Source organism: Lepisosteus oculatus, chromosome 3, assembly GCF_040954835.1.
Source record: "Lepisosteus oculatus isolate fLepOcu1 chromosome 3, fLepOcu1.hap2, whole genome shotgun sequence".
In the NCBI taxonomy this organism is placed as follows: Eukaryota; Metazoa; Chordata; class Actinopteri; order Semionotiformes; family Lepisosteidae; genus Lepisosteus; species Lepisosteus oculatus.
Window position 1 is genome coordinate 74,782,103 of NC_090698.1, and position 21,344 is coordinate 74,803,446.

The following is a 21,344-nucleotide window of genomic DNA, read 5'->3' on the forward strand; positions in this document are numbered from 1 at the left end:
GCACTCCCAGTGAAATTCCTGCGGTGAAAGTTCGCACTGACAGCATTTTATTCAGTATTACTATTCAATTCAATGTATTTTTATATAGCGCCTTTCACAACACGTTTGCCCCAAGGCACTTAACAAAGCGAGTGACCATACATGTTGTGAATACAGAGCAGAAAAGATAATGGAGAAGAGGAACCAAAAACTCTTCTGTAAGGAGAAAAAAAACCTCTAGGGGTCCAAGGTCAACTGGCTGCCCAACCCCTTTGGGCATGCTAAGATTATAGCATTGAAAAACAGTTAATAAATGAATGAGGGTATTAATCCATCCATCATGTCTTCTGTATGTCAGTACTCCATGCAGTTCTCTGTAGACCTGCGGAATCCTCCTAAACGAAAGCTATATCCACGATGCCCCTCTTGGATCCATAGCAGTGACGCAACATCCAACTCAGATGGTGCCCAGTCCAGCACCATCTGGACATGTGGGGAGGAGAATAGGATAGTCTGGTCAGAACAGATGTATCTACCTGGTGGGCCAACACAGAGACACACAGTGGCATGTACAGCGGCACCAGCAGCCATGGTTGCAGCAGGCTATGATGTAAGGTGTGAGTAGGCTAGGCTGAAGTAATACATGTTCAGTCTGGATTTGAATATCTATTACTAGTCTAGAAGAGAATAGCTCATAAAAATCCGACAGATTGGCCACGCAGGGCTGCCTCCCTGCTCTTTAGTGATGGTACTAGTGGCAGACAGCAGCAGCAGAGTGGGTTCTGAAGCTCACAGTTCAAATCGGTTTTGCTGATGGAGAAGAAACTGCTCCCATACTTACTGCTTCACCCTCCAGCAGGTCAGTGACTCAGAACATACAGCTATGGCAAGTCTGGCTGGGTGAGGTCCCAGCAGCAGTGTGCCCTCTGAAGGAAGCACCACAGTCAGAAATGTAACCAATGTTCGAATATATATTTCTTAACTATAAAACAAAACTAAGGTGGAATCTGTGGCCCCTGTGCTTTTGGAGGGCACTGCCCATCCTCACAGCCCCCCTTTGCTGTTCTGGTGATCTCTAGGATCCCTGGCCCGCATCGCGGATATTAATGGACATATTAGCCATCAATAATGCCTGAGCTACCAACTGCCTAAATAAAGGTTCACATTTGATTATGTTCTTTACATGTATCATATACATATTTTCAGTGCTCATTATTCAGCAGCAGATGGGTACCATTGATCTCTGGCAGATCTCACTCACAGATGAGCTCCGCTCACAGAACAGCGATAAGCCTGGGAAGGTCACAAGCCCATCCCAGATAGCGCTCAGCACACAGCACCTGTGCAGGGCTCCAGGTGTCACCACTCAGCTCTCCAGACACTGGCTCTTCTTTCCTGGGTGAGAGCTTGTGTTGACTCGGCCCCCCCGATCTTTATCACCTGAGAGCGGGCCAGGCCTGGCATGCTCCCATGGGCTGCAGCGAGAGACAAACAGTGGCCTGGACATAAAAGGGGCGACTGGGTACCGAGCATCAGCAGTCAGAGGGAGCGAGTGAATGAAGTCAGAGCTCTGTGCAGCAGCCCAAGGGTGACCAACAGAGACAGTGAGACTCCAGCCCTGAGACCAAGAGGAAGGACCCAGGCCCACAAGGTGAGAGCACTGCCTCTGCTAAACGTGCCAGTTTCTACACTCACCGTCTCTCTCTCTGTTGCTGTGATCCCGCACTGTCGCTGCCCAGAGACGAGCCCCCGGTGATCTCGGACTGTCGCTGTCCAGAGACAAGCCCGCGGTGATCTCGGACTGTCGCTGTCCAGAGACGAGCCCCCGGTGATCTCGGACTGTCGCTGTCCAGAGACGAGCCCCCGCTGATCTCGGACTGTCGCTGTCCAGAGACGAGCCCCCGGTGATCTCGGACTGTCGCTGTCCAGAGACGAGCCCCCGCTGATCTCGGACTGTCGCTGTCCAGAGACGAGCCCGCGGTGATCCCGGACTGTCGCTGTCCAGAGACGAGCCCCCGGTGATCCGGGGTGATCTCGGACTGTCGCTGTCCAGAGACGAGCCCCTGGTGATCCCGGACTGTCGCTGTCCAGAGACGAGCCCGCGGTGATCCCGGACTGTCGCTGTCCAGAGACGAGCCCCCGGTGATCCGGGGTGATCTCGGACTGTCGCTGTCCAGAGACGAGCCCCTGGTGATCCCGGACTGTCGCTGTCCAGAGACGAGCCCGCGGTGATCCCGGACTGTCGCTGTCCAGAGACGAGCCCGCGGTGATCCGGGGTGATCTCGGACTGTCGCTGTCCAGAGACGAGCCCCTGGTGATCCCGGACTGTCGCTGTCCAGAGACGAGCCCGCGGTGATCCCGGACTGTCGCTGTCCAGAGATGAGCCCCCGGTGATCTCGGACTGTCGCTGTCCAGAGACGAGCCCCCGGTGATCTGGGGTGATCTCGGACTGTCGCTGTCCAGAGACGAGCCCGCGGTGATCCGGGGTGATCTCGGACTGTCGCTGTCCAGAGACGAGCCCGCGGTGATCCCGGACTGTCGCTGTCCAGAGACGAGCCCGCGGTGATCCCGGACTGTCGCTGTCCAGAGACGAGCCCCCGGTGATCCGGGGTGATCTCGGACTGTCGCTGTCCAGAGACGAGCCCCTGGTGATCCCGGACTGTCGCTGTCCAGAGACGAGCCCGCGGTGATCCCGGACTGTCGCTGTCCAGAGACGAGCCCCCGGTGATCCGGGGTGATCTCGGACTGTCGCTGTCCAGAGACGAGCCCCTGGTGATCCCGGACTGTCGCTGTCCAGAGACAAGCCCGCAGTGATCCCGGACTGTCGCTGTCCAGAGATGAGCCCCCGGTGATCTCGGACTGTCGCTGTCCAGAGACGAGCCCGCAGTGATCCCGGACTGTCGCTGTCCAGAGACGAGCCCCCGGTGATCCGGGGTGATCTCGGACTGTCGCTGTCCAGAGACGAGCCCGCGGTGATCCGGGGTGATCTCGGACTGTCACTGTCCAGAGACGAGCCCCCGGTGATCCGGGGTGATCTCGGACTGTCGCTGTCCAGAGACGAGCCCCCGGTGATCCGGGGTGATCTCGGACTGTCGCTGTCCAGAGACGAGCCCACGGCGATCCAGGGTGATCTCGGACTGTCACTGTCCAGAGACGAGCCGCGGTGATCAATATCGTCTAATGGTTACAGAATGCTGAATGGCGATTTCATAGCCCACAGAGGGAGAATTGGTATACCTCGCGCACAACAGCACTGTCATGTACAGTACAGGAGGGAGGAAAGCCGGCTGTAAATTCACGAGGGTTGATGTCGTCCCCCATCTCCTCTCCTCAGAGCGAACCCCGAGCCCCCCGCCGCCATGGCCTCTCTCACACAGCAGCGACTTCGCCCTCTGTCCCTGGCACTGCAGGTGCTGGCACTGCTGGACGGGCACCTCGCGTGCAGGACGGGCTGGTACACGGCGTGCCAGCAGGCTCCCTTCGTGCCCGGCTACAACCTGGCTGGCGAGGGCTTCGACATTGTCCGGATGCAGCGGAAGGGAGCCTACGTGATCGACGTGAGGACCTTCCTGACGCCCAACCAAACCTGCACCCTCTGCGAGAACCGGCTGCAGGGCGGCCAGCTGCAGAAGCTGCCCCTGTCGGTGCTGGACTGGCGCTTCGGCAGCCAGTGCCGGCAGCAGCTGGCCAGCGCCGTGCACGAGTCCTACGAGGCCGTGGTCAGCAGCTCCACCTCCTCCATCAGCAACCAGTGGGAGGCAGGCCTGGACCTGGACAAGGTGGGCAAGGTGGCCTTGGGTGGGACGCAGTCGCAGATCTCGCACTTCGCCATGTCTCACGCCCGAGCGGACAGGTTCGTCTTCTCCTCCGACGAGTTCAGCTGCAAGTCCTACAGGTGAGGGCCGCCGATTCTGCCCCCCGCTGGACACGTGGAGCTCAGCTCATATCGAGGTCCATTCGCTTCACTCCAGCCCATTACGATCTGGCCGAATTATTAACGCAGCAACAGGCAGGAGGATAGGAAAGACAGGGAGGCAGATACCAACAGCGCTATTACTGAATTTCCAAACCCAGCAGCAGGGCCATGGAAGCACAGGCAGGCGTGTAGCACCGTGTAGGTACTGTACAGGCACGGACAGTGAGGTCAGTAAAACCGAAGGCATGTGTTGGAACGTGCCTGACTGTATGAAAGCGTACTGATGTTCTCCGAAGGCAGCGCATTGCGAACAGCGTACTGTATCTCTGCTGTTCAGGAAGCTGGTGCTGCTCAGTTCCAGACACGTGCCGAGCTCCTCAGCCAGTCTGGATCAGTCCAGTCCCAGCCGATCGGGACGGGTCTGCCAGTTTCTATCACGGAGAAAGGGCAAACCTCTACCCAAAGGACTTTTCTGTTTTCATCAAATTATCATTTTTAGCGCTCTGATGCCCCTGCAAGGATTGGGGATACATCCTGGATCTGCAGGAGTCAGGCTGTCCTCTCTCTTCTTTCCCTCCCCCTACACCTGTGTTTAGTTGAGCGCCCCCTACAGCTGAGCCCAGAGAACATGCTTCCCACCTCCAGCACCCCTGTGTCTGACACCCCTCTGGCGCCCCAGGGTTTGGTGGGAGAGCAAAGGAAACTCAAGGGCACAAGGCCCCCCATGATAAGGACTCAAACACACCCACTTTCCTGATCGCAGTTACCCAGCAAAGCAGCAGGTTTTAAAACTGCTACACAGGTCTCGCTAGCACCCAGCTGTAGAGGGGGCAGCAGATGAGCTCATCGTCAGGATCAGGACTACATTGAAAAATGGGTTCTTGGGGTACCCAACTCTGTAGGGGCTCTGTACTCTAAGGTGGCGCCCCTACTTAATACCAGGGTAGGCCCCAGTGCAACAGTAACCAAGCCTGAGCTGACAGACCACGTGATCATACAGTAGCTGTGCCCGATACCCACTCACAGGGTATCCTCCTTCGTCCTGCCCCCGGCCGGGCCGATCCCAGCCCGTCGGCCGGTTCTGGGCCACGGACCCAGTCTCCCACTGCGCTCCTGTTGGTTTCCCCGCAGGTTCAGGCTGACGGACCGGCCGCCCCTGAGCACGGACTTCCTGCGGCACCTGCAGGGCCTGCCGCCGCAGTACAACTCCAGTACCAAGGCCGCGTACCAGCGCCTGATCGACACCTACGGCACCCACTACGTGCGGCAGGCGGAGCTGGGCGGCTGGCTGCGCCGCACCACGGCCATCCGCAGCTGCCTGGCCACGCTGAACGGCCACACGGCCTCCTTCGCCAGCGAGTGCCTGAGCGCCCAGCTGGCGCTGCAGCTGGGGCTTGTGGGCGCCTCCGCCTCCTCCGCCCGCTGCCGGGCCGTGCTGGAGAACCACGACTCCAAGATGGGCTTCTCGTCCGGCTTCCTGGCGCACCTGATGGAGGTGCAGGGGGGGCAGCAGTGGCTCCGCGAGGCCCTGCGCTCCGGGGGCGGCCGCCCCTCCTTCACGGACTGGCTCCGCAGCCTGACGGACTTCCCCGACGTCGTCTCCTGCGCCCTGCACCCCCTGCACGAGCTGGTGCGCGAGCCCCGGGTGCGGGAGGCGCTGAAGAGGGCCGTGAGGAGCCACATCCAGGGCCATGCCCTGCAGGAGGGGAGCGCCGCTGCCCAGTCCTGCTCCGGGGTCCCAAACCTGCACTCCAACTGCTGCCCCCTGGAGCCGGGCTGGGGCCGCCTGCGCGTGACCGTGGAGCGGGCCAGCGGGCTGCGCGGAGACCCGGTGGGCCAGACGGAGGGCTACGTGAAGGTGTGGTTCGGCAGCAGGTTCCAGCAGACCCACTTTGTCAAGGAGAACAACAACCCGGTCTGGAACGCCGCCTACGACTTCGGCGCGGGGCACTCGGCCCAGCAGCTGGTCTTCGAGGTCTGGGACAAGGACGTGCAGCACGACGACAAGCTGGGCCGCTGCACGCTCACCCCCCAGCAGGGCTCCCACTCCTCCAGCTGCTCGCTGGCCCAGGGCGGCGTCTTCTACTACTCCTACACCTTCACCTGCGACCCCCACCTGACCGGCCTTAGCTGTCGCACCTACAAGCCCACCCCCTAGTGCAGCGGCAGGGAATGAATAAACCTCCTGAAGCATCCAGCCTGTGTCCACGTGTCCATCTGTCCATCTGTTCTCTAATCGCTGTGTCCAGTACGGGTTCGAGGGGCAACCAGGACCCATTCCAGTAAGCTAAGGGCGCAAGGGGGGGTGCAGACTGGACAGGATGCCAGTCCATCGCAGGGAACACAGACACACACTCACATCAGGGGCAGTCATCCCAGAAACCAGTTAGCCTACCAGCACGTCTTCGGACTCTGGGAAGAAACCCACACACACACACGGAGAGAATTCGAACTCCCCCCGATATCTCCACAGGTCGCGAATTGAACCCCAGGGCCCCAGAGCTGCAGGCCAGCAATGCTGATCACTGCACTGTCATGCTGCCCTGTCTACACGTCGGTGCTCCTTAAAGTGTGTGCAATTTCGTGTTTGTGGTCTGCAGAGCTTTAAAACCCAGTTGTCTAAATGACACGACCTCTCTTCTTCCTTTGTGTTTTAAGTAAAGTTTTAAGATTAAGGCAGGAATCCCAGCTCAGTGCACTTCCAAAGAGCCCAAAGAGGATGCAGATGAAATGGCAGAATTCAGACCCTGAGAGCCTCTGCATTAGCTATGCCCATCTCCATAAGGAGTGTGGCTTGTCAGTCCCCTTGAGATTTAAAGCCTCATTATCCAGGTTAGAAAAGTGACATTGTTCAGTGGGTGGTGGCTCATGTCATACAGGTTGGTAAACACTAAGGGTAGGAGTGTTCAACCTGGTGTCCTGATTGAACTCCACCCTGATCTTCCACAGTCTGACCTCCTTGTAGTTTCCCTTCCTTCACCTGGTGCTGTCTCCCAGGTGGGGCTGCTGGTGTAAAATGGCCACTGTGTCTCCCAGGTGGGGCTGCACTTCGTTGGGGTGGGGTGAAATTGTAAAGGAATTCTTTGGGAGTTAAATTCTTTTGAGCAAAAAGATCCATATAGATATGTTTCGGTAAGACCACGAAATTCTTTGGACTGATCAACAACAAACTACTTAACAGGGCAGATGAGCTGAATGGTTCTGAGTGGTTCTCTACCCACTGGCCCACACTGCCTCCCTCTCTCAGCTCTACCCACTGGCCCACACTGCCTCCCTCTCTCAGCTCTACCCACTGGCCCACACTGCCTCCCTCTCTCTGGGCTCTACCCACTGGCCCACACTGCCTCCCTCTCTCAGCTCTACCCACTGGCCCACACTGCCTCCCTCTCTCAGCTCTACCCACTGGCCCACACTGCCTCCCTCTCTCTGGGCTCTACCCACTGGCCCACACTGCCTCCCTCTCTCTGGGCTCTACCCACTGGCCCACACTGCCTCCCTCTCTCAGCTCTACCCACTGGCCCACACTGCCTCCCTCTCTCTGGGCTCTACCCACTGGCCCACACTGCCTCTCTCTCTCTGGGCTCTACCCACTGGCCCACACTGCCTCCCTCTCTCTGGGCTCTACCCACTGGCCCACACTGCCTCCCTCTCTCTGGGCTCTACCCACTGGCCCACACTGCCTCCCTCTCTCGGCTCTACCCACTGGCCCACACTGCCTCCCTCTCTCTGGGCTCTACCCACTGGCCCACGCTGCCTCCCTCTCTCTGGGCTCTACCCACTGGCCCACGCTGCCTCCCTCTCTCTGGGCTCTACCCACTGGCCCACGCTGCCTCCCTCTCTCTGGGCTCTACCCACTGGCCCACGCTGCCTCCCTCTCTCTGGGCTCTACCCACTGGCCCACGCTGCCTCCCTCTCTCTGGGCTCTACCCACTGGCCCACACTGCCTCCCTCTCTCTGGGCTCTACCCACTGGCCCACGCTGCCTCTCTCGGCTCTAATCATTCCCTCTCTTCACTGGAAATTATTTTACTGAGTTAAGAACATTCTAAATTTCAAAGAAAATTTATTTGATCCACAGAAACAGACATACATATTGAAGGAACACATAACCAAGCTCCTCATGGCTGCAGCCACAGCAGCCAGGCTGTGCAGATCCAGTGCTCCCCGCTGGGTCAGCAGCGCCGAGTGTCAGCGAGAGTGGGGCTCCGCCGCAGCTCGGACAGCTGCAGGGCCCAGCGCTGCTCCCCACAACTGTGCTTCTCACGACAGAGCAATGTGTGCTTTCCAGTGAAGAGGTGCATTTAATCAATGATGCTTTGTTGTTTAGCGTTACCTTTACTGTAAATAACAAGCGAACGGTTAGAACGAGCAGTTTCTGGCAAGACAGCAGATGCTGAAGACCACAGCCAGCCTCACATGCGTTAATGAGTGCAGCGGTCAGGGTGAAACACACTCAAGCTGCAGAACAGGCAGGACTGCATCTATTCTGCCACTCAGCTACCTCGCCCGGACACTAACCACTCTCCTCCTGGAAGAGCAGAACTTGAATTCCGCACAATACGCTCAGTATGGAGTAAGAGTGGGACACAGACAGAAATAAGTACTGACACCTCTACAATGCTAGCTTAAAACTAAGTATTTTTCCCCAAATATTGGAAACCAATAAATGATCTCACAGGAGCAGTGCTGTTGAGCATGCTGCAGGGTGTGTATGGAACGGGGCTTTCGTGCCACAGCCCGGAGGAACCAGGGGGAAGAGAGCAGAGACCGGGAATAAGCACAGGGAACAGGGGGCCGACTGAATACAGCCTGGGTTGCTAATCAGCTCAGAGAGGGCGTGACGGATCAGAAGGCGAGAATCAGTAGCGTGCCTCAGACCAGGTTGGCGATGACGGCTCTGGTGAACTCATCACAGGAAGCATAGCCTCCCAGGTCTCCTGTCCTCACCTGACAAGAACACAGGCACACTGTTAGACATGAAAGAGCACACTAACAAATCTGTATTAAACTGTTGCAAACTTATGCTGGAAGTGGCTCCAATTCACACGGGCCGCAGTCACAGACTCGCACGCAGTCTGATAGCTTTGATTTTTATTTCCTTTAAATGAAGTTCAGTCTCGACTGTAACACCGCCCAGAGAGCCAAGGGACACCAACTGCTCAGCACACACTGACAGGACACCTCAGTGTAGTCCTGTCACGTCCAGCCCCAGGAGTGTCAGCCTGCCTCCTAGAGCTCCCGGGCTGCAGGGAGGGGCAGGAGCCCAGCCTGCCCTGAGTGCACAGCTGTCGGCCTGAGACACCGCACAGACAGGGGCTGCGGGAGGCTGGGTACGAGCTGAGCGAGGGGCCACAGGTGTGAGGGACCCAGGTAAGTGTCTCCCAGGTGATCCAGAGGTGGCTGGAGTTCATAAGACCATCCAAAAAGGTACAAGATGAAGGTGGCACTAACAGCACACATATATTTCTTATTTACAAGAGGAAGCCCTGCAGTGACAGAAACAGCCCGGGGGCAATCTGGGCTGGGGCAGTTAGACGTGCAGGACAGGAGGAGGGCAGCAAGCAGTGTCCCAGGGGAGTGTGGGTATTGGGGTTTCTTGGGAAGGGGGTCCCAGTCGGTCCTCAGCGCAGATGTGTGGGGTGAAGGTTGTCGATGACGGCGCGCACAAAATCACTGGTGGTAGAGTACCCCCCCAGATCTCTCGTTTTCACCTGGGACACAGAGGGACAGGGAGATGGAGAGGGAAGGAGGGAGCTTTTTCAGCCATGGCAATGGATAAATACATATATGGACAACAGTGGACATCCTGTTAATCATTCTCAAATACAGCGAGCACAGTGCTGGAATAGTGTCCCACACTGACCCAGCGTCTCTCACACAGTCAGTGTGGACACTGGGGCCTGTGGGGTCAAAAGAAGACACCGACATCCAAGGTCACAGAACTTGGCAGTGGCCAGGCAGAGGAACAGAGCCTGTAACAGCTTACTGTTAACCACATGCCCGAAGGAGCACAGTGCCAGACTAGGGGGCTCCATCTCCTGCAGCAGCAGGCACGCACACTGGCCAGAGCGCAGGACTGGGGCAGCAGACACAGGACACAGAGAAAGGGACATTACCTTGCCCAGCTTGATCACCCTCTTCACCGCCTCAGTCACCATGTGGGAGTGGTACTCCAGGCTGCAACAACATCAGCACAGTCAGGCCACAGAGCACTGAGGCTACACCTCCGCCACCGGCAGTTCAACAGCCATACTTACAGGACAGACTGTCACTGTGCAGATTGCTGTATGTGCAACAGGGCCTGCCTGCACTCCTGCAGGACAGGGCCTGCTCTCACAGCATGGAAAACTGCTCTCCACCCACTAAACACACCAACCACTCTCTCCTCCGGGACACTAAACAGAGGCAGAGAAGGGATTATCTACACGGCTGTACTCCAGATGCTAGATACCCAGCACACGTTTTACCACAACAACCAATGGCCACTTAACAGCAGAATAGATAGATATTTTATTAACGCCTTAACAAAATCATACAATAATACAACACAGTAAGTGAGAAGTGCAGCAAAAAATAATGGACAAGGAGTTAAAATTCCCATTCTCAGAACTCGGCGCAGTTTGGAGGCAGCCCGAGAACAGAGCCACGGTTCCAAATCATGAAGTACTGACAAGGGCACGGAGCCTCTAACGGGGCTTAGGGAATTAGAGACGTGCTCCCTAATTAGGGCCAGCAATGTGGAGGACAAGTTAGAGTGCTGGATTTGGAACTGGGCGGTTGTGGGTTCTATTACCAGGAGGCGTCACCCGAGAGCAGAATATTTCACTTGGACTTCCACAGCAAAATGCTCTGCTGCATAAACAGGTACAAATGGAAATGGCTTTTGACAGATTTATCAGCCTAGCCAGGTATCTGTACTCCAATCTCTTAGATATACAGATTTTAATATACAGATTCTAATATAGTGTACCATGATGTCAGTTTGTGCTTGGGGGTACAGTCTGTGATGCCAGTGTGTGTCTGGGGGGTACAGTCTGGGCTGAGACACTCACTTGAGGTGGCGCAGCATGTTGGCAGCACTGAGCAACATGGCCGTGGGGTTGGCGATGTTCCTGCCCACAGCCTGGGCAAAGGGGTGCCGCGCACCCTGAAACAGAGAAAGAGGGTGTTGGGATGGACACTGATGAAAAGAGTCCTACCCCAGACACACACACACTGTCTCCCACAGCTTACCCCAGACACGCACACGCATTCTCACACAGCCCAACAGTCCTACCTCAGACACACACACAGTCCCACAACCCGACAGTCCTACCTCTGATCCAGGATGATCTCGGACTGTCACACACTCACTCTCACACACTCTCACACTCTCACACTCTCACACTCTCACACTCTCACACTCTCACACTCTCACACTCTCACACTCTCACACTCTCCAACAGACTTGGAGTCAGAGACACTCTAACGGAGACTAAGTGGAGGTCAGTGGGCTTAGAGCCTGCCGATGACTCACGGTCTCGAAGACGGCGTACTCCGCGCTGTAGCTCTCTCCTGGTACCACGCCGGCTCCCCCCACCAGCCCGGCTGCCAGGTTGTCGATGATGTTTCCATACAGGTTGGGCATCACAAGCACATCAAACTGGTACGGGTTCTGCACCAGCTGGGGAAGCAGCACACAGAGTTGCATTAACATAAGGCTCTGGCCATAGTGCCGCATTGGCACTGCTGACACCTTGCCCTGCCCACTGCATGAGACTGACACCCCACCCCTCCCATCACGAGGGGCAGACACACTGACAGTCCCGCCCACTACTTGAGATTGACACCCCACCCCTCCCATCACGAGGGGCAGATACACTGACAGTCCCGCCCACTACTTGAGACTGACACCCCACCCCTCCCATCACGAAGGGGCAGACACACTGATAGTCCCGCCCACTACTTGAGATTGACACCCCACCCCTCCCATCACAAAGGGGCAGACACACTGATAGTCCCGCCCACTACTTGAGATTGACACCCCACCCCTCCCATCACAAAGGGGCAGACACACTGACAGCCACACCCATCGCCAGGGATGGAGACATTGCCCTACCCACCAGGTGGGACTGATGCCCAGCTCTGCCTGGTACTGATGCCCCTCCCACTGCTTGGGACTCATGTCCATGTGGGACAAATGAGAGACTGAGAGAAAGGAGGGAGGAGAAGCAGGACAGCGGAGACCAGAAGGGAAACAAAGGAGGAGACGGGAGAGGATTCTCAGGGGCAGGTGAACACACAGTGAATGAGCACTCACGATATTCACAAATTAAAACAAACTGCTTATTAAGAAAAAAAATATTAAAAACCTAGAATTATAATACAAAATCCAGTAACAAACACACAGGCCAGTGAATAATAAGATGACTAACTTGACTTAAAAGTCCCGTTTATGCAAGTTCATTCTTACAATCTCGGCCAGCCCAGGGAGAGAGAGAGAGCGCTGGCAGCTCAACGAGCACCACGGCTTCCTGTCTGCGAGCTCACGCTCTGAGGACGTGGAGCCAATACCTGCATGCAGCAGTTGTCGATGATCATGTTCTCATATTTGATCTTGGGGTAGAATTCGGCCACCTCTGCACAGCTCTGCAGAAAGAGTCCGTCGCCAAGCTTCCTGCAGCCAGAGACACACAGTTAACGGCAGACACGGCGCGCAGGACTGACAGAAAAGCAGCACGGAGACGGACTGACATGATGTTGGCCTTGTGCACCGCGGTGACCTTGCTGCGGCCCTTCTTGGTGGCGTAGTCGAAGGCGAACTTGGCGATGCGGCGAGACTTCTCCCGCGTGATGATCTTCAGACACGCGATCACTCCCGTCACACTCTGAGCGCAGGCAGGCGTGAAGGAGGGGGGAGGGAGGAAGCAGAGAGGGAGAGGGAAGAACACTGAGCATCCAAGAGCAGCCGAAACAGCTCTTTATCACACATCTGCCACTCAGGAACTGGGGCACACAGAGCTGCTGCACTCTACAGTATTACTGCAGTGAGAGGTGAGCCGTGAGGCCATGAGAGGTGAGGCAGCGAGAGGCAAGAGGTGAGCAGTGAGAGATGAGGCCATGAGGCCATGAGGCCATGAGAGGTGTGCAGTGATGCGGCGAGGGGTAAGAGGTGAGGCAGCGAGGGGTGAGGCGGCGAGGCAGCGAGGGGTGAGGCGGCGAGGCAGCGAGGGGTGAGGCAGCGAGGGGTGAGGCAGCGAGGGGTGAGGCGGCGAGGGGTGAGGCGGCGAGGCGGCGAGGGGTGAGGCGGCGAGGGGTGAGGCGGCGAGGGGTGAGGCGGCGAGGGGTGAGGCGGCGAGGCAGCGAGGGGTGAGGCGGCGAGGCAGCGAGGGGTGAGGCGGCGAGGCAGCGAGGGGTGAGCGGTGAGGCAGCGAGGGGTGAGAGGGGTGAGAGGTGAGGCAGCGAGGCAGCGAGGGGTGAGGCAGCGAGGCACCGAGGCAGCGAGGGGTGAGAGGTGAGGCACCGAGGCAGCGAGGGGTGAGAGGTGAGGCACCGAGGCAGCGAGGGGTGAGAGGTGAGGCACCGAGGCAGCGAGGGGTGAGAGGTGAGGCACCGAGGCAGCGAGGGGTGAGAGGTGAGCCGTGAGGCAGCGAGGGGTGAGAGGTGAGCCGTGAGGCAGCGAGGGCCATACAGTGTCAGAATGCATGGCACGCTGTACCTCGTGCTCCAGAGAGCTGTACTCCCCCTCAGTCTGCTCACGGATGATCACCAGGTCCAGGTTATTGTGCCGGGTGCTGTACCCCGGCAGACTGTTCACATGGACCACATTTGCAAAAAGGTCCAGCTTCCGCCTGAGAAAGACAACAGCACAGCACATCACAGATGGTTCACTACCTGAAGTCCTGTTAAACCTACTGTTTATCACAAATGTTGCAATATGATGCACTACTTTTTAAACAACAGTAAAAGCTGTACTATGTGACTTTCTGTGAACTATAATGGTCTACTAAGTGAACCTTTACTGTCCTGTTCCATCTGATGTAGACAATGTGTAATCTTAGCCAAGATGCATCTTGAAATACTGACACTACCGCCCCAGTCTTGCTCTGCACTGTCTGGTGTGCGTGTCCTCTCTCTCGCGAGGGCTGTATGGAATAACTGCTGCCGTGTGCTTGCTGCATTTTCTTTCACTCACACATCAAAGCTTTCTAGTGATGTGAAAAGCAAGCCAACACCAGGAATTAACGTATGTGAAGCTCTAGGTTATTTTATTCTTTTGCTCCTTGCTTGAAATGTAATTGTATCATTAAAGTACTACAAAGCATGCTGTAATAAGTAATTGTGTATGACTACACAACTGTAATAATAACAATAATGATCACAGTTGTAAGTGAGAATGTATAAGAGAGTGTTACCACTTATTTTAATTTCAGCTTACATACTGTCACATGACGTTCTATAACGTTGGGTTTATCACTCCCCATGGATGCCAGACAGTGAAGCCTTAAGCATAACTGTGGAATGACGTAACAGGTAAAAAGCTATTTTTCCAGCAGTGCAAGTGTAACTCGAGTGCTATTCTCCAAACGGCACACACCAGTGAAGAGAAACTGTCTCTCCATCATCGCCTGTCAGCTGTACTCACCGCAGCCTCATCTCGTAGGAGGCCAGCTCGCCCTTGTACTCCATGGGTGTGTGGATCTTCCCTAGAGAGAGAGGCAGCAGGGAGGGACAGAGACAGAGAGTGAGACACAGAGTGATCAACAGCTGAGACAGTCTGATAGAAACAAAACCTGCACCAATCTGCTTAAGAATGAGAAAGTCTCTTCGCTTTGCAAACACAGTGAATAAAATCAGGTGTGCACATTTACACAGCCGGGGTTCATAATGCAGCCGTCGGAGTGAAGTGTATGGCACTACCGCCACCCCTGGAGCTCAGTGTCCCACTGACCACTGCTCTTTTCTCAGACCCCTGACCCCTGACCTCCAGCCCACAGCCCTGACCCCTGACCCCTGCTCCCTATCCCAGAGTCCTCAACCCCTCCCTCCCTCTCACTGCACCTTTAATGGCCACCCGGTTGGTCCTCATGGAGCCCAGCACTTCCTCCAGCTTGCCCTCACTGGCCGTGTTCTGTACCTCGCTGAGATGGAACTCCTCAAACTCCACCGGGACATCCCCGGCCTGCGAGAGACAGACAGGAGGGAGAAGGGACGCACCTTGAAAACAACTATTTCTCCAACATGGCTCTTCCCCACTGTTCTCTTGCACAAGGATGACTGAAAAGTGTTAAAAACGTGCCTTCCTTACTCTCACCTTCTCAGACATGATTTTGTCGCAACTGGGTCTACCAGCAATGCTCTGGTGCTGCAACCGACTGCTGGGCAGCATCGGCGTCACGTTAAAGAGAAAGAGCCGCGAGCAGAGGCACCGATACAAATCCTCGAGCAATATACGCACAACACAGGCCCGTGGCCTCATCCCATTAGTAACTGGTCTTGTGTTCTTACTGTCAGGATAAGAGAAGAATAAACAAGAACAGACAGCAGAGAAACCGAGCTGCACCTCCACCGGGCTGTCAGTGTGGTGTAACAGATACACAGCAGTACAGCTGTACGTTATGAGTGGGCAGACTCTGAGGGTGCCCAGAAAACCGCTGTGGGAAGTACTGTACAGCTGTAAGACGAGAGATTGTCAGGCGTTAATATAAGTTAATAAAAGCATTGGTATCAGACAATACTGTACGGCTAAATGTAAGGTTCAGACGTGCAAGATGCCCTGTTTGAGTGTTTAACAGGGGGGAGAACACGGGGACTGGTGTGTCTTCATGTGCGGTGTGGCTGTGTCCCAGCCCCCAGGACACGGAACAGAGGGAAGAGGGGCGAGAGTGCATTACCTTGAACACCTCCTTGACGGCGGTCATGAGCTCGGGTCCCACGCCATCCCCTGGGATCATGGTCACCCGAAATATGCTGTCAGCATGGGCAGGAGGCGCAGCCTGGGCAGACTGGGAGGCGCAGCACAGGCCATGTGCCACCCTGAGCCCACGAGAGCTCTGCTGGAGCCAGTGGGCGCTGAGACCCTACAACACACAGAGTCAGGACTGACGCAGAGTGACACACAGAGTGACACACAGAGTGACACACAGAGTGACACACAGAGTGAGCACTGACACAGCATTTTCACAGAGTGACACAGGGTCAGGATTAACACAGCATTTACACACAGTCAGCACTGATGCAGAGACACAAAGAGTCTGCACTGACGCAGAGTGACACACACCGTCAGCACTGAGGATTAATATACAGAGTCAGCACTGACGCAGAGTGACACAGAGTCAGCATTAACACATTATTAGTACAGGCTCACACAGAGTCAGAATTAACACAGCACTGACACACCATTAACACACAGAGTCAGAATTAACACAGCATTAACACACGATTAATATACAGGGTCAGGATTGACACATTAGTACAGACACACAGAGCAGCACTGGGAGTTACAGGGGAGGACAGACTCACAGGGAGTGACAGGGGAGGACAGACTCACAGGGAGTGACAGGGGAGGACAGACTCACACAGAGCAGCACTGGGAGTCACAGGGGAGGACAGACTCACAGGGAGTGACAGGGGAGGACAGACTCACACAGAGCAGCACTGGGAGTCACAGGGGAGGACAGACTCACAGGGAGTGACAGGGGAGGACAGACTCACACAGAGCAGCACTGGGAGTCACAGGGGAGGACAGACTCACAGGGAGTGACAGGGGAGGACAGACTCACACAGAGCAGCACTGGGAGTGACAGGGGAGGACAGACTCACAGGGAGTGACAGGGGAGGACAGACTCACACAGAGCAGCACTGGGAGTGACAGGGGAGGACAGACTCACAGGGAGTGACAGGGGAGGACAGACTCACACAGAGCAGCACTGGGAGTCACAGGGGAGGACAGACTCACAGGGAGTGACAGGGGAGGACAGACTCACACAGAGCAGCACTGGGAGTGTCAGGGGAGGACAGACTCACAGGGAGTGACAGGGGAGGACAGACTCACACAGAGCAGCACTGGGAGTCACAGGGGAGGACAGGCTCACAGGGAGTGACAGGGGAGGACAGGCTCACACAGAGCAGCACTGGGAGTGACAGGGGAGGACAGACTCACAGGGAGTGACAGGGGAGGACAGACTCACACAGAGCAGCACTGGGAGTCACAGGGAACGGGAGATGGCGATCCCAAACCTGGATCAACTATGGAAACTCCGTCTGAGCCCGTGCTCACACTCACAGTTGAGATGGAAGTTTTCATATGCCATATTCACCGACTGCATTGCTGGACTAAGCCTGAAACACTGTATTCTCCAGTAAATCCTTTGCCATAGACTTGGTGGTATAGCCTGATACCTCAACAAGAATCATTCCAATTCGTTTTTGACTAAATTCAAACAAAAGCACTTGATCCGTATCTTACAAAGTGCGCCAGTCCGCACCAGCTCTGCATCTTCACTGCCTTTCAGGCCTGTGATAACAGGCAGGGCTCCAGCAGCCCCGTCTTCCCTCTCTCTCTCTCATACCCCAAGCCTACCCCCTCGTCTCCGTCTCTCTCCCGGACCAGTCCTAACCCCCTCACCTTGCTCAGTGCTGACAGACCCCCTCTGATAGCCGCCGCCATGCTGCAGGTGTGCTTATGACCCTGACACCGGAAGCAAAACTCTCCTCAGCAGTTCTGCTTCTGGGTCACGCCGCTCCTGCGCCCTGTAACGTGACGTCACAATACCGTGGTCGAATGGGAAGAGAGCTGTCTGGCAGGGTTTATAATTAACCTTTAATCCGTATGACTTTTTTAAATGCTTTATTTATAACCATTAACAAAACACGAAAATCGTTAATTGACATTTAACGAAATAAAATAGTGTGTAAACTGTCGAAGAAAACCCTTCACTCAGGTTAGGTGTGGTCAAGCAGAGTCATTTATTCATGCCCATGGGGAGGATACAATCATACAGATCTGAGCAGCTCTCATACAGATCTGGGGGTAACCTCTCCACCAAGATGGTTCATGCGAGAAGGGAGGGAGGAAGCAGAAAATCTGTGGGAAATAGAGGGCATAGGTCAATATCTCAAGAAACTGTGAAAAACATTATCATGTTTAAGTAAAGAATGTGATTTGCACCAGAAAAAAAGAAATTGTTGCTATGTAACTGGTACCGTGTCAAAATGTAATGAGATGTGATCATATATACTGTTTTAAGTATGTATATTAATGTAAAGCTTTCTAATTTGTGATGCCCTGTATTTTTTTGCGAAAAGAAAATAAAGTTCTTAAAAATCGAAATCGATGAATTTAATACAGTGAATTCACACAGGAAAGCTCATTCTAAATTTCCATATTAGGAGTTGTTTTTCTCTCTACAAACATTTCTTTGTAATTGACCACATTATTCTTAAGAAGCAATTTTACCCTGAATATAGACAAAAGGAAGTAAACAGAAATAAACGTTAAAATAATGTGCTTGAATTGTCCTTTTATACTGTTGCTAAGCAGAAAAGGCATATGAGCAAAGGCAAATAGTCACTATATTAGGAACAAGTAATAGGTTTATTCCATGCTGAAAAAAAGAAGAAAGAGAACTCAACGTTTCGGCCGTGGAGCCTTCTTCAGGTGTGAGAGAGACAGGGCAGTAGGCAAAGGTAAAGTAGCGGGAGAACAAAGGCTGGGAGAGAGGAGGAGTGAGAGGCGGGAGCAGGGGACAGAAAGAGAGGCCAATCAAGAGGTGTGAAGTCAGAATGGGTGCAGAGAGGTGTGAAATGAAACTTCCCCAATGAATGGAGAAAATTTAAAAGAACAGTAGTCTGTCGTTAAGGGAAGGGAGAATGTGTGATCTTAGCTGCAGAATAATTTTGGTTTTGGTAGTCTTTCTGATGTATGAGTTCGGAAAACCGTCTTTGAGAACACAGACGGAGAGATTAGAGTGGTCGTGGCCGTCAGAGGTGAAATGAGAAACAATGGGCTTGGAGAGATCTTTAATCTTTACAGCCCTGACATATTCTCTGAAGCGGTCTCCGAGTCTCCTTCCTGTTTCTCCAATGTAGATGGCTGGGCATTCACTGCAAGAGATACAGTAAATAAGGTTGCTGAAGGTACAAGATGCTGTCTGGGTGATCCGGAATTGTCCTGAGGGGCCTTGAATGAGTGTGGTTTTAGATGTGTACTTGCAGGAGATGCAGTGAGCTCTGTTGCAGGGGAAGGTACCCGGTGTGGATGGTTGTTCTGAAATTCAAAAATGATGCAGGCACATCTTTTTAAACTTGATATTTTATTCAAAGCCTGAATGCTCATGTAACGACTTCTAAATGTAAGACTTCTCAGTAAATGTCCACAAAGCTGGAGAGACGTATGTGGATGGTTGATGGGTTCAGACCTGTGAATGCAGTAGTCCAGCTGGGGACGTCCTCCACATTGCCTGGTGCTCCTGTGTGCAGCTCTTCTTGGTGGATTTGTCCAGCTGTCTCGGGGAGCTGGGGGACAGCAGTGGTCAAGCTCTATACAGGCCATCTTTGTGGACTGACGGGAGATTGTCAGCTCATGGACCTCTTCTCCCCCCTCACCAGCTGAGCTCTGCAGCTCTTCCTGTGGCCACTGGCCTCACAGTCGATCCCTCTCCAATGTCCCCCGATCCTCTTCATCGTGCTCGGAGAGACAATAAGAGTCTTCTCCTGATCTGTGCCTTTATACTGTACGTCTTTATTCCAGATGTTTTGAAAGCTCCTTTGTCTTGATGGTTGAATCGTTGCTTGAAAGTCATTACCTGACCGAGGTGTATTTATTCTGAAATCACGTCAACCACTATCACTGCACGCAGACAGAAGCCACCCATCTAATTGCCTGGCACATTCAGGTAATGTTGTGGACCTAAATTGATGTAGGTTAGTCTTAGCCAAGGAGCTGAAAACTAATGCAATCATGACTTTTCAATTTTTCATGTTCATTATTTACTTTTTTTCTTTTTTGCTGTTTTTAATGTGTGGAGTGGGTTGTGTATATAACACATATCAATTGCCATTTCAAATTCTCATGACTGCATACTCTAAAGCAGGGGTTCCCAAACTTTTTTGTCAGCTGAACCCCTCAAATACCCCCTTGAGATCTTAACTAAATCAAACTTTTCAATAAATGTAGGTAAATGCTACAGCAACCCTCTTAACAAGCTTCTTTTCACTTTGTAAAATATTGATATTACTACTGTTGTTTTTCTTATTCTTATTATTACGTTGTTGTTTATTAATAGGATTATTTAATTTGACATCACAGTCTTACGAACCCCCTGCAGTACCGTTGCGAACCCTAGAACGCCAGGCTGGGAACCCCTGCTCTAAAGTAACAAGATGGGAGACTTGGGCGAGGGTCAGAATACTGCTACAGGGCACTTTCAGTTGTTTCTATAAGTAGGTACTTGAAGCTCAGTGTTGCCCATCTGTGTTGGAGTGCCAGCCCTCTCTCTCCCTGTGTGTGGAGGGTCAGGGGAGGACAGCAGGGCGTGGGCGGGGCCTGCTGTCGGTCTGCGTGATGGTCAACACGTTAGCAGAGCTGAGCTTGCTCTTACCTCCCCTTGCTGACATGCAGACTCGGGGTGGGGCTCACAGTTCCACAGTCACACCACAGGGAGAGGAGAGGGGAGGGGAGGGAGAGGAGAGGAGAGGAGAGAGAGCGGAGGGGAGAGAGGGGAGAGGGGAGAGAGAGTAGAGAGAGGAGAGAGGAGAGGGTAGAGGGGAGAGGGGAAAGAGAAGGGAGAGAGAGTGGAGAGGGGAGAGAGGAGAGAAAGGGGAGAGGGAAGAGGGGAGAGGAGAGAGAGGAGAGAGGGGAAAGAGAGGAGAGAAAGGGGAGAGGAGAGAACCGCTCAGCACTGTGCAGCCTGTCTGCGCACAGCCAGCCCCTTCTTTGAGCAGTCCCCATCAACACAACTGTACCCCTGTACCCCCTGTACCCCCTACACCTCCTGTACCTCCTGTACCCACTATACTGACTGACCCCCTGTACCCCCTACACCTCCTGCATCCCTGTACCTCCTGTACCCACTATACTGACTGACCCCCTGTACCCCCTACACCTCCTGTACCCACTATACTGACTGACCCCCTGTACCCAGTGTACTGACTGTACCCCTGTACCCACTATACTGACTGACCCCTGTACCCAGTGGACTGACTGTACCCCTGTACCCCTTTACCCACTATACTGACTGACCCCCTGTACCCAGTGTACTGACTGTACTCCTGTACCCACTATACTGCCTGACCCCTGTACCCCCTACACCTCCTGCATCCCTGTACCCACTATACTGACTGACCCCCTGTACCCCCTACACCTCCTGCATCCCTGTACCCACTATACTGACTGACCCCTGTACCCAGTGGACTGACTGTACCCCTGTACCCCTGTACCCAGTGGACTGTGTCCTGAGATGGTTCAGGAC

The 21,344-nt window shown here is 54.3% G+C and overlaps 2 protein-coding genes across 3 annotated transcripts; one reads left to right on the top strand and one right to left on the bottom strand.

The window, feature by feature from the left end:
• Positions 1–1,139: 1,139 nt before the first annotated feature.
• Positions 1,140–6,092, top strand: LOC102684302 (perforin-1-like). The gene is made up of 3 exons (XM_015340022.2): positions 1,140–1,630; positions 3,314–3,874; positions 5,027–6,092. The coding sequence occupies exons 2-3, from the start codon at positions 3,339–3,341 to the stop codon at positions 6,051–6,053; spliced, it is 1,563 nt and encodes a 520-aa protein (XP_015195508.1). The 5' UTR covers positions 1,140–1,630; positions 3,314–3,338; the 3' UTR covers positions 6,054–6,092.
• Positions 6,093–7,937: 1,845 nt separating this feature from the next.
• Positions 7,938–17,604, bottom strand: idh3b (isocitrate dehydrogenase (NAD(+)) 3 non-catalytic subunit beta). Of its 2 annotated transcripts, none has more exons than XM_006626520.3 (11): positions 17,501–17,604; positions 15,768–15,953; positions 14,935–15,055; positions 14,519–14,579; positions 13,592–13,724; positions 12,628–12,761; positions 12,448–12,550; positions 11,411–11,557; positions 10,947–11,041; positions 10,011–10,071; positions 7,938–8,841 (listed from the first exon to the last, which is right to left on the bottom strand). In XM_006626520.3, the coding sequence occupies exons 1-11, from the start codon at positions 17,540–17,542 to the stop codon at positions 8,767–8,769; spliced, it is 1,158 nt and encodes a 385-aa protein (XP_006626583.1). In that variant the 5' UTR covers positions 17,543–17,604; the 3' UTR covers positions 7,938–8,766. The 2 variants fall into 2 exon arrangements, with proteins under 2 accessions (XP_006626583.1, XP_015216514.1); XM_015361028.2 differs by lacking the exon at positions 7,938–8,841 and adding an exon at positions 8,971–9,605.
• Between the last annotated feature and the right edge of the window lie 3,740 nt (positions 17,605–21,344).